The sequence below is a fragment of the Aedes albopictus genome, chromosome 3 (assembly GCF_035046485.1).
Source record: "Aedes albopictus strain Foshan chromosome 3, AalbF5, whole genome shotgun sequence".
Taxonomy (NCBI): Eukaryota; Metazoa; Arthropoda; class Insecta; order Diptera; family Culicidae; genus Aedes; species Aedes albopictus.
The window spans coordinates 104,625,942-104,638,180 of record NC_085138.1 but is presented as its reverse complement, the minus strand read 5'-3'; the positions used below and the strand labels follow the sequence as shown (position 1 = coordinate 104,638,180).

Genomic DNA, 12,239 nt, shown 5'->3' with positions numbered 1-12,239 from the left:
TAACGGTTAAGCCCGCTGTAATGATACTAATGTACCTCGTCACCCACTTCATGCAACTACTTTAGTGGTCTAATAACACTTAGCGCGCTCGGCATAGTTCCATCATGCCGCTCAAAGTGTTGCCACAAGTAATGCTTAGTTTGCAAAACCCGGTTATCTTGCTGGTGGGGCAAAAGGAGCCTAAGCTTCAACTGTTAATGCAATCAGAGACTACTCAGACTAAGACGTGGGCGATCGTATATATGAAGGGTTATCCAAAACGCTCTGGAGAATTCCCAAAGCGCATTCTAATAAATCTAGTAAGCCTAAGATGTCATTAACAGGAGGAAAATGACAAGATAATATAACAATATATGGTTTATGTAATGTAAAACAATACAACATAACAAAAGAGAACCATTCCAAAACCATTTGATTAAATGTATAACCAGTCCCGAAATTACAATTAAAAACAATTTATTTACGGTACATTTTATTGTTTGAAACCATTCATGTACCATACAATATACGGTATATTTAAACCCACGTATGAGTATTTTGAACAATTCATTAACAATAAAATGTATGGTTTTACAAAAAAATATATATGGGGGAAAATATTTTTTTATATTGTTACGATACTTAACAACCTGTATAATATATTGTAAAAATCTTATTTACAATTCACGGTATAGTGTCTACATTACATCTTATTGTTTTTGTATTTTTATTTTTACAGTGGTGTCTATTGTAAAAATATGGTTCTAAATAGTACTATTACAATACAACGTTCGGTTTTTCTACTGTATTTTTTATTAGGGGAGAGATGCTCTACGAGCCTAAAAAGGACGCTTCGGTTATTAGCTCGACGTAGGGAGCTCGTTGATAATTCTTTGGGCGGTGAGGCTACAATGAGCGAGCTCTTTCACGGGAGGCAATAGTCCATTTTACGAGCCGATTTTATGAATGAATTTTGACAGGAGGTAGTGTCCAATAACCCGTAAAAACCAATATCATCATCAACATTGTTGTCACTTCGTAAAATGGCTCATAGTTTAGGCCAAACATTTCAATAGGTCCTATCTGCATTTGAGAGGTTCTCTTTGTTCACTTTCTCTTTCAATTATTGCAATGTAATGGTATACTCACAGACAAACAGACGTAACACTTCGAACATTTTTCGAATCAAATCATAGTCATGGGAACATGTTCGCCCAATGATAAAAGGACTGAGTTTGGCCGACCATCAACTAGGTGGCGGTAGTGGGCAAATGTCAAACTCGAGCAAAAACGATGCGAGCGCCACAGGTGGTCAGTTGGCCAACTATCAAATTTTCAAATAGACCGTTAAATCGGTGTACGATGCCAAACATCAGAGTGTTAGTCTGTTTGTCTGTGGTACACTTTTCAACTATTTTTGCAGTACAAATCAAAAGACGATTGATTTGACCATCATTCAATGCAAGGAGACAATTATTTTTCAAATAAACAGCAGAGATACAGTTAGCTCAAATCATAAACGAAGCAAATGAGAATCATTTATTGATCAATCGATTCCTAAATCAAAAGCAAACAATTTTCATAAATTAGTTTGCTCTGAGTAGACATCGATAACATTTGATGTGTAGACTCAGCTTCATATATAAATTGAAACGCAAATATTGTTCAAGGGGTATGAAATCAAATCACTTTGCCTAGCAATAAGTACATTTTACTTCCATTAATAGTAATAATTGTCGGCATGGTTGGGTGTAAATACAGTATATCATTACTAAAACCCAAAGCTTGGCTAATACGTCAACCATAGTTGAGTCGAGATGATCCCTTCTAGTGAAATAAGTTCAGAGTCATTAGCTGCAACACAAGCGAATCTTATCAGCTATATCGGTACTAAGCATCTAATTATACTTCGACAGTGAACAAATAGTAAACAGCAATATTACAATTTCAGCTATGACCTATTTTGTTGGAGCCTACACCATATGCAGAGTGATAAACAGAACAGAGATAACGATCAATGTCCCAATTAACGAGCTGCCGATCGCCGTTGTTCAGCTCCCCAACGGAATGGTCGAGGCAATCAATCTCGGATGCTCCGTATTCTTGATCGAAGAGGATGCCGTATTTTGGTTTCTAGATGCGTTCGTAAAAATACACGATGCGGCTCGCTTTCGATGTTCCATGAAGTATTTTGTAGTGACGCTACAATCTACCGGCAGGGATCAGTTGGACGTTCTCGATCGGGTTCAAACGCACCCAGTTCTTGAAAACATGCCCAATTTTCTGTTGGTGGTTCCCAAAGTGGGAAAATTTGAATTCATTACGAATCGCTTCGTTGGAAATTCCCCAATGTCTTGCGAATATATTTTGCTGGATGAGTACAGTATCGAAAGTGATTCATTCGTTTACGGCGAGAATCTTTTTCCGGACAAGTTGAGTGATCTTATGGGTAAGACCATAAGAGTAGCTTCATTTTACCTTATACCGTGGTTCATGATGCACAAGGCGGATGATGGACTCATAACATACCAGAATCAGTCGTATACCGCAGACGGATCGGATGGATATTTTATAATTCTGTTTTGCTTACGGCACAATTGCACCTGGGAGCTGCATGTGGATGAAAAGAATCTCTACGGGCAAGTGTTCGAGAACGGCTCTGGCAATGGGTTGTTCGGGGCATTGCTGGACCGCAGCGTTGATTTCGCCGTGGGAGGTGTCGGATCATACTCCAAATTGTTTCCATATTTCAGTATATCGAAGCCACTTCGGCGGGCTGCAGTGACCTGCTTAGCAGCCAAACCCAAGTATTACATTTTCTAAGAATTTCAAGATTTTAGCGCATAATTTCAATTTCTTTCAGGTTGGTACCGTACTGGAAGTTTATTTTTATCGTCTTCTCGCCATCAATCTGGAAAATGCTGATGATAACTTCTATAACATTGGCATCATGCCTTTTCATAGCGAATGGAAAAAGCTCAAAGAGCCGTGACAAGGATTATTTGTGGATCTTTGTAAATGTTCTCAAGTCTTTGTTGCTGTACTCAACAGATCTAAACAGGAGCAATGCTTCAAGCGTTATTCTGATAACGTCTCTATTAATATTCTCTCTTATAGTTGGAAATGTTTACATAGGACAAATTCACAGCATCTTGACCCTTCCTCCTTATCAACCTTCGATAAATACTGTGCAAGAACTGATTACGAGCGGGCTTCAACTGATAGAACGCCATCCAATATGGATGTTCGCCATCGACGGATCAAGCAACGTTATTAAATTATGCCCTTCTAACAAAGCAAATCCCTCACCCAAGTTCATATTTTCTCTTCCAGCCCAAAGATCAGAAGCTTATGGAACAGTTCCGGGTGACCACTCCTGAGCATATGACGGAAATAGTGAACAACGGAGACGAGGCCATTTTGATTGTGTTGCTCGAGAGCGGTCACACCATGGTGAGCGATGCGTTCAGTACACAAAACATCAAACACTACCGGATCATGAGCGAGCAGTTGTACTTTGAGTACGAGATAGCATATGCCACCAAGACATGGCCTCTGCTGGACAGGATCGATCAGCTGAGCATGTGGGCTCGGGATGCCTGCCTGTTTCAGTACTTGGAACAGATCATGGTGGATCGGTATATGAACTACTGGGTGCAGGTGGCAATAGAGCATTCTCGCGAAATGCCTCATGTTCAGCTGAAAAACATGGTTGTCGAAGAAATTTCCGGCGCTTTGATGATTCTCGTTGTAGGCCTGACGGGGTCGACTTTGGCTTTTCTCTTAGAAAATGTTGTTTGTTACAGTTTTCGTTATGTTAAGCAGGTTCTAATGAAATAAAAAGATATGAATGTCTAAAATACATAAACTCAAACCTCTATTTAGGCCAAATCCATTTAGGTCAAATCTATTTAGGTCCCTCCAGTTGGAGCGATTTAGATTAGGAATTAGGTTGGTTTAGGAAATTAAGTTGTAAGTGGAGTTAAAGGGAGTTCAGGGCGTGCTCAGAGGAGGGGGGGGGGGCAATGAGGGGGGATGGAATGGGTTTGGGATTGTATACGGTTTCCTAAGATTTTTCTTGAGCATAAGTCATCGAATGTACATGCATAACTTGTGCTTAAATAATTGAATAAAAGTCATGTTTACACAACCTCATGCAACTTTGTGCTGACAAGTAGTAAGTTCAATGTTTGTAAACAGTCTAGAACGTCTTGAATCTCTTCTGAAACGTTTTTAAGCGCCGCTGAAATATGTTAAGAGCTAAGATCCAATATGTATTTTCAGAAACTGTACTGCCCATAACTGCATATCCCAAGTAACATTTTAAGTTTTGTTTGGCTCTATAAGGGATCTTCATGACCAATTTTATAAAACCTGCAATAAAACTTATTTATACATCAAAACCTCTTGATAACCTCTTTAAGAGCATCTTCCGGCTAAGTGGACCACTCTCGGAGAGGTGTTGCAAACCGCATTAAGAGTAGCAATAAAACCGTTTCAAAACCTAGTAAATTCCATTCTCGATTGTTGTTGTTTTTTTTTTCAACAAAACCTATGACAGCTCAAGATGCAGAGAAGCTTCTTCGATGGCACGTAAAGTTCAGGAGGATACTTTATTTGTAAGTAGGAAGCGATCATTTCAAAGTAATATTTTGGTAGTTATTGTGGTGGTAGGCATATGCGCATTCAATTTTACCGTAAATATTGGGGTTGCAGAATCATAAAATTAACGCGCTTCAAAAATAGTGAATATTATCATCTTGGAACGCAATAAATCAGTTTGTTAATTTAGTAAAACTATCACGAATCACAAGAAAACTCAGCAGAGAGAGTTTTTTTATGTGAGCATGTTATGGAAATGGTGGCAAACTATCAGTTCATTGCTAATTTGAGCGAAATTAACTGTTTTCCATTCACGTTAGCTAATTCCGCAATATGGCGACTACCATAATCAGCGAAAATAAAACGAGAGCAAGTTTATTTTTATGATGACCGCAATAAACCTAGCAGTGTCGTAGTTTCTGCTTTTCCACCAACAGATGCCGTTACTAATCAAACGGATCGCCATCTGTTGAGAGTTTTTTTAGTTTTATTGTGGTAATAATGATTGCCAGAAGGTTTAAATATCGGAAAATTTTGTTTACTCCTAAAATCTGGCTTTATGGATATCTCCAAGTATACTATAAAACATTTTATCAATGGTTTTCATAAAAGCAGTCATAAAACTGTGAGTTTTAATAATTGCTGTAATAAAACCCTAATAAAAATCAAACAAAACTATTCAGCAATGGAATTGTTACTTGGGATGAGTTATTTCCGGGGATCATCTCCGAATTATCAGTACTTTAATCCACCCAAATGAACTTGACAAGTTTGTTCTACAAAATGTGAAATAAATACCAAGTCATTTTGTCTAATTATCAAATATTCACGAATGTAACCGCATAACAATCACACTGAGAATATACACTGGCCTTTTAGCGTACCGCCAATCATATTGTAGTCTATTTATTTTTACAACTCTTCGCCCAGCATAGAAGAAGAGCTGTAGGAGATTTCATTGCAAAAGGATTAATTTTGAATTTTTGACAAATTTTTGAAATTTTAATCCTTTTCCATACTAACGCAAGCGGCAAACTTTGAGCTTCATTTTCTCCAATGCCTACTTTTGTCGATTGTGACTGTTATGCAGTTATGGGCAGTGTAGGCCTCCTTAAACCGCCCCCCTCAAAATCCCCTGTAACACTTCTGAGACCCTCAGAAACCTCCGAAAGGGCCTGCGTAATGCTTCTGAAACCCGTCAAAAATCATCTAAAGCTTCCTAAAACGCCCTCGAAATCCCCCTAAAACCCCCTCGGACACCGTGTAACGCACCTGATACCCTCTGAAACCCCCCAAATCGCCTACGTAATGCCTGAGTAACGCCTCTGAAACTCGCCAGATATCATTTGAAGCTGTCTGGAATGCCCTCGAAATCCCCCTAAAGCCCCCTCGGGCCCCATGTAACGCACCTGAGAAATTCTGTAATGATAATAGTTTTTGCCATTTGTATGTTATTTCAAGGTATTGAAGAAAAGCTCTTAAATGTCAGTATAAGGTATTAGTGTAAACTAGGTTACTTTTTTGTTCTTGATTTGTCATGCACCTCTACCCGGGTAGAGGCTCTCAGGAGCGTTCCAGGGTGTCTCAGGGTCAGTTTCGGGGGTCCTGAGAGGTGTCAGGGAGTACCTGGAGGTTTCATGAGCGTTAAAATGCGTCTCTAGATGACTCTCAGGGGGCTCATGGGCGATTCAGAGGTTCTCAGAGAGTTTCAGGGAGCCTCAGGGGTGGTTTTGGGGATACCAAGGGGTTTCCTGAGATGCCCCTTAGAACCCTTGATGCGCTACTAGAAAGATATGGGACGCCCCTGAAACGTCTAGGGACGTCCATAAAACGTTCTTGAAACCCCCTGAAACTCTCTTACGCTTCTGAAATTCCCCTGTAACGCCCATGAAAGGTTTCTAAAACTGAATCGCCCTGAAAATCACTTGAAACGGTCCTGAAACCCGCATAATATTATTAAAGCGCCCCGAAATCCTAGTATAATCCCTTTGAAATACTCATTAACGCCTTTGAAAGGCTCTTGAGCCCTCTGAAATCCTTTAGCCTTGAAAACGCTTCTGAAACCCCTTGAAACGACCTCAAAAGGCTCCTGATAAAAACAAAAAAAAAACTTTAAACATCCGTAATCAGTTTAAAGCCCCTTGGAACATCTTTAAAAAAGGTTCCAGTAATCCCCTGACATGCCCCAGAAAACTTCTTGAAAGGTTCATGAAATGCTATCAAAAGCCCATGGAATACCATTGGAATACCCTTAAAATGTTACTGAAACCCCCTGGAGCACTATGAAATGTCTCGGAAATACCTTAAAATGCTTTTGAAACCCCTTGTAACACCTTTTAAAGGCTCCTTAAAGCCCTGTCTCTATGGCATTAAAGTGGTTCCAATGTATATCTCTGAATGTAATGAATAGAACTCAAGTGATTTAAAAAGTAAACAAAACTATATGTATTCGGTAGACCAAGTTCAAAACTTCTGCACGTTTTGGATATCCTGGAGATCTATAGAACAGCTGTTTAAGCCTAACAGTTACAATCTAAACAAAAAGATTTGTGCAATTTCCACTGAATAACATCATAACACACAGCCCCTCGAAGATTTTCAATAGCACAAACTTTATTTTGTGAAGTGAAGTGTGAAGAATTAGCATTAAGTTAAAATTCACAAATTCCAAAAAAAAACTTTATTTTCATTCGGATGTTAAAAAATGATGTTTTTAAAATTAGTTTAACGCTAATTTTAAGCACCGTCATCTGAGAGTTAAGAATAAGTCTAAAGAAGTAAGGTTTATTATAAGTGAAACGACAGTTTTCATTTCTGCAGTCGAGCCTTTAAACTCAACATAAAGCATCAAAACATATGCCTTCCAATGTTTTGAAAAATGTTCTTCAGACACAAATCTTTTTCCTTGTCATAAACTGCTTAAAAATACGGAAACTGCAATAAGCTACATTTTCGAAGAGGAATGCCAAAGTCGCCCCTGACAGGCCAACACCGAGAACCATCAAAGCGCCGGAAATTTCTTCGACGGCCATCTTTTTCAGCTTCACGACATGAGGTCGTTCCCGAGAATGCTCTATTGCCACCTGTACCCAGTAGTTCATGTACCGAGCAACCATGATCTGTTCCAAGTACTGAAACAGACAGCCATCCCGCGCCCACATGCTCAGCTGATCGATCCTGTCCAGCAGGGGCCATGTCTTGGTGGCATATGCTACTTCGTACTCGTAGTACAACTGCTCACTCATGATCCGGTAGTGTTTGATGTTTTGCGCATTGATCGCATCGGCTACCATGGTGTAACCGCTCTCGAGCAACGCTATCAAAATGGCCTCCCTTCCGTTGTCCACTATTGCTGCCATGTGTTCGGGCGAGACCGCACGGAATTGGGCCACAAGTTTCTGATCTCTGGGCTGAAAGAAAGAATATGAGTTTGATTTGGGGGTTTGGTTTGATACAAGGGTATGATTAATGTACGTTGGTTGATCCGGAGATGGTGTACATCCATATAGGATGGCGTTCTATCAATTGAAGTCCGCTCGCGATCAGTTCTTGCACAGTGTCTATCGAAGGTTGATAAGGAGGAAGTGTTAGAATACTGTGAATTTGCCCTATGTAAACGTTTCCAATTATGAGAGAGAATATCAGTAAGAATGTTATCAGAATAACGCTAGAGGCATTGCTGCTGTATAGATCAGCTGAGATCAACATTAACGATTTAAGGACTTTCAGAAAGATCCACGTATAACCTTTGTCATGATAATTTGAACCTCTCCTATTCGCTATGAAAAGGCAAGATGTCAGTACTATGGCGACTACCATCAATATTTCCCAGATTGATGGCGAGAAGACGATAAAAATATACTTCCAGTAAGGTACCAGCCTGAAAAAAATTGAATTTATGTTCAAACATCTTGACACTCAAACAAATTTTAATACCTTGGCTTGGTTGTTAAGCAGGTCACTGCAGCCCATCGAACTGGCTTCGACGTACTAAAATGTTGAAACAAACTGTAGTATGATCCGACACCTCCCATGGCGAAATCAACGCTGCGGTCAAGCAATGCCCCGAACATGCCATTGCCAGAGCCGTTCTCGAACACTTGCCCGTAGAGATTCTTTTCATCCACATGCAGCTCCCAGGTGCAATTGTATCGTAAGCAAAACAGAATCATAAAATATCCATCTGATCCGTCTGCAGTATATGACCGGTTTCGAAATGTGAAGATTCCATCGTCCGCTTTGCGCATCATGAACCACGGTATGAGATAAAATGAAGCTACTTTTATGGTCTTACCCATGAGATCACTCAACTTGTCCGGAAAAAGATTCTCTTCGTAAACGAATGAATCACTTTCGATACTGTACTCGTCCAGCAAAACATATTCTGAAGACATTGGGGAATTCCCAACGAAGCGATTCGTAATGAATTCAAATTTTCCCACTCTGGGGACCATCAACAGAAAATTCGGCATGTTTTCAAGAGCTGGGTGCGTTTGAACTCGATCGAGAACGTCTGGCTGATCGCTGCCGGTAGATTGTAGCATTACTACGAAATATTTAGAGGAACATCGAAACCGAGCCGCGTCGTGCATTTCTATGAAAGCATCTAGGAACCAAAACACGGCATCCTCTTCGATCAAGAAAACCGAACATCCAAGATTGATCGCCTCGACCATCCCGTTCGGTAGCTGAACAACGGCGATCGGCAGCTCGTTAATTGGGAAATTGGTAGCCATCTCAGTCCTGTTCATCACTCTGCACATGGTGTAAGCTCCAACAAAATATGTCATAGCTGAAATTGTAATATTGTTGCTTACTTTTTGTTCGCTGTCAAAGTACCACTAGATGCTTAGTACCGATATAACTGATAAGATTCGCTTGTGTTGCAGCTAATGACTCCGAACTTATTTCACCAGTTGAAATCATTTCGCCACAACTATGGTTGACGTATTGCAGTTCTGTCATCCTTTTGGCTGTAGTAATCATACTGTAATTTGTACCCAGCCATGTCGACAATTAGTACTATTAGTGGAACATAACTATACTAATTGCTATATTTGAACTAGATTGCACGTCAAGAACAGATCACTTATGTAGTTTCATTCCATCCATCATGAACAATATTTATATTGATATTTATAAATTCATCAAGATATGTCTTTGCATGATACTTAATACATATTTACTTTGTATTATATCTACCTAGAATATACTCATTTACACCAAGTTCGTTGTCCTTGAATTTAGAATCGATCAATTAACAACTCGGAGAAATTTGAATTGATCATTGCGTCACCAATTGACAGAAATTACACACTTAGATTCGATTTCGTTGTTCGGTAATTATTTTGCTGGAAAAAATTGGTAAAGCGAAAAAACTACCGATTTTCGGTAATCACAACCAATTTTACAAGAGTTCGGTAATTTTGTTACCGGTTTGTTTGTAATTTGCTGCTGTGACAGCATCATCTGTCAAATAAATTACAATACGTACTGTAAAACAGAGCTTTTACCAAATACTGTTACAAAAATTACCGAAAAGTTTGTAAATCACACTCTTTTTACCGAAATTCTGTAAAATTGCTATCAACGATGGCGACATGTCAAACTGGTTATAGAAGAAATTCTCATTTCGGTTTTAGAAGTTCGTAGTTCGTAGTCCCTCAAAAATCTTATTTAGTGACCTAAGAAATGTTTTAAAATTGAGCGGAGCGTCGCATTTACAGGACTTGGGTAAGTAGTCAATACTTATAATTATGATGACCTTTCCCCATTTCGAATAATCAACTGTTTTGTTGCAGCTCCATAGTTTACTCATGTAAATATCGCAATTCCTAAAAAAAGCTGGTTAATAAATACAACTAAATATTTAGCTACATCTTTTAATCCTGAAAGTACCGCAAAACTGCAAAACATCCGAAAGAAAACACTGCAAACTCAATTTGGAATACCGTGTTCGGTAAACTTTTGACGAAAATAGAACAGCTGTATACAGCTATACTGAATTGCTTACCTTTTGCACCAGGTTTGGACAGTTGGTGTACTGAGCTTCAGTAAAATCGATTACCGAAGCTACCGAAATAGTTCTGCTGTTCTATTTTCGTCAAAAAAAGTGCTGAACAGGCAATTCAGGGTTGAGTGTGTGAGTTACCGAAAATCTACGGTAATTCTGCAACGCACATTACCGGAGAAAATCGGTAATTTTTGACAGCCTCTCGAAAATCTTGATTACCGGATGTTCGGTAACCGTTTCGATTACCGCACGGATTACCGAACGATCAGCTGTTGAGAATACGGTAAAAAATTACCGAATACTGTAAAAAAAATCTAAGTGTGTATAGTTTATTGCATTGCTAACTGGACTGCGATAGAGTGCGGAATCTTAAATAAAAGTGCGATATTGCATCAAATCGTTCCGGTGTCTTCACCGCACTTATTCATGATGAGCTAATGAAAAAGTGCGGTGAAGACACCGAAACGATCTGACACCAAATCGCACTTTTATTTGAGATTCCGCACTTCCTCGTCGCACTTTTAACTGCGCAATGCGCAATACCTTTTTTCTGTAGCTGAAATAATCAACGCAAAAAATATTACGAAAATTGGGAATTTTGCGGCCTTTACATTTTTCTCTAATTATTATTAAGCAACACTACCTAAATAAAAAAAAACTAGGGGTGGGTAATGTCTCAGACATAATCACAATGTGAGACGTAGGACGAAGGCTGGAACGAGGTTCCGATTGTTATCATCAAAATGGGTCTTTTTATTTGCCGTCTTAAGTCAGCTGAATTTTCGGGTCTTTGACAGTTCTTCTGATAACAGAAATGTTGTACAACATTCAAACAATTGCATAAACGGACCTGTTTTGGGAGATGAAGACGAACCGACTCTTACAGGAGGGATTTATGGGTTTAGAACTAAATTATTTGCTAACTTATACTTAAAACATTGATGGGAAAAATTGTCAATATCTGTTACGGAACCAAAAAGAAAGGACTTTATTGGTAGACAACGTCAAGAAAAGGACAAACGGGGAGCGACGACAGACAGGGGCGAACAACGAAATCAAGGAACGTACAATATTTATCAAACTCTGACATCAACACGTTTCAAAAACTTCAAATCAGGTTCATGTATTCCAAATCAAGTCATGCCAACACTACTCTAACGGGTTTCTGTTGTTTTCCTCCCCCCCCCCCCCCTTTTGCAGCTCAGATCTGACCTCACGATTCTCATTGCATCCCCACACGACATGTTCGATATCCTGGTAAGCCACGCCACAAACACAGAGATTGCTTTCTGAGAGTCCAATACGGAAGGTATGTGCGTTCAACATATAGTGGCTGGACATCAGCCGACACATTACACGAATGAAATCGCGGCCTAAATCCAACCATTTGAAGCATGGCTTCTTCAACACCTAATGTGCAATGATGGAGTGCAATCATCTACCCATCTCTCCATTTGTGTTGCCAGCTGATCAAGGTCTCCTGACGGGCCAATGCAAAAAAAAATCGTCGAAGGCGATTTGACGCTCGTAAATATCGCCTTCGCTAGCGCCCACCTTAACCAGTGAGTCCGCTTTCTCATTACCCTGAATCGAGCAATGTGAAGGGACCCAAGCTATGGTGATGGTGTATGAGCGTTTGGACAAA

General features: G+C 39.6%; 2 protein-coding genes across 2 annotated transcripts; one reads left to right on the top strand and one right to left on the bottom strand.

Annotated features, from left to right (window-relative positions):
• The first annotated feature begins 1,750 nt into the window (after positions 1 to 1,750).
• On the top strand, positions 1,751 to 3,831 carry LOC115261331 (uncharacterized). Its single transcript, XM_062860624.1, has 4 exons — positions 1,751 to 1,866; positions 1,931 to 2,786; positions 2,843 to 3,248; positions 3,313 to 3,831. The coding sequence occupies exons 1-4, from the start codon at positions 1,797 to 1,799 to the stop codon at positions 3,817 to 3,819; spliced, it is 1,839 nt and encodes a 612-aa protein (XP_062716608.1). The 5' UTR covers positions 1,751 to 1,796; the 3' UTR covers positions 3,820 to 3,831.
• A 3,635-nt stretch (positions 3,832 to 7,466) lies between these two features.
• Positions 7,467 to 9,371, bottom strand: LOC115270163 (uncharacterized). Its single transcript, XM_029879403.2, has 3 exons — positions 8,518 to 9,371; positions 8,056 to 8,461; positions 7,467 to 7,991 (listed from the first exon to the last, which is right to left on the bottom strand). Exons 1-3 carry the CDS (start codon positions 9,369 to 9,371, stop codon positions 7,467 to 7,469), a joined length of 1,785 nt encoding a protein of 594 aa, XP_029735263.2.
• Positions 9,372 to 12,239: the final 2,868 nt, after the last annotated feature.

Coding starts and splice junctions, on each gene's coding strand:
- LOC115261331 (XM_062860624.1), top strand. CDS start 1,797: ATGATCCCTTCTAGTGAAATAAGTTCAGAGTCATTAGCTGCAACACAA. Junction 1,867..1,930: donor GAATCTTATCAGCTATATCG/GTACTAAGCATC, acceptor TTACAATTTCAG/CTATGACCTATTTTGTTGGA. Junction 2,787..2,842: donor TGCTTAGCAGCCAAACCCAA/GTATTACATTTT, acceptor AATTTCTTTCAG/GTTGGTACCGTACTGGAAGT.
- LOC115270163 (XM_029879403.2), bottom strand. CDS start 9,371: ATGACATATTTTGTTGGAGCTTACACCATGTGCAGAGTGATGAACAGG. Junction 8,462..8,517: donor TGCTTAACAACCAAGCCAAG/GTATTAAAATTT, acceptor AATTTTTTTCAG/GCTGGTACCTTACTGGAAGT. Junction 7,992..8,055: donor CCATCTCCGGATCAACCAAC/GTACATTAATCA, acceptor TCTTTCTTTCAG/CCCAGAGATCAGAAACTTGT.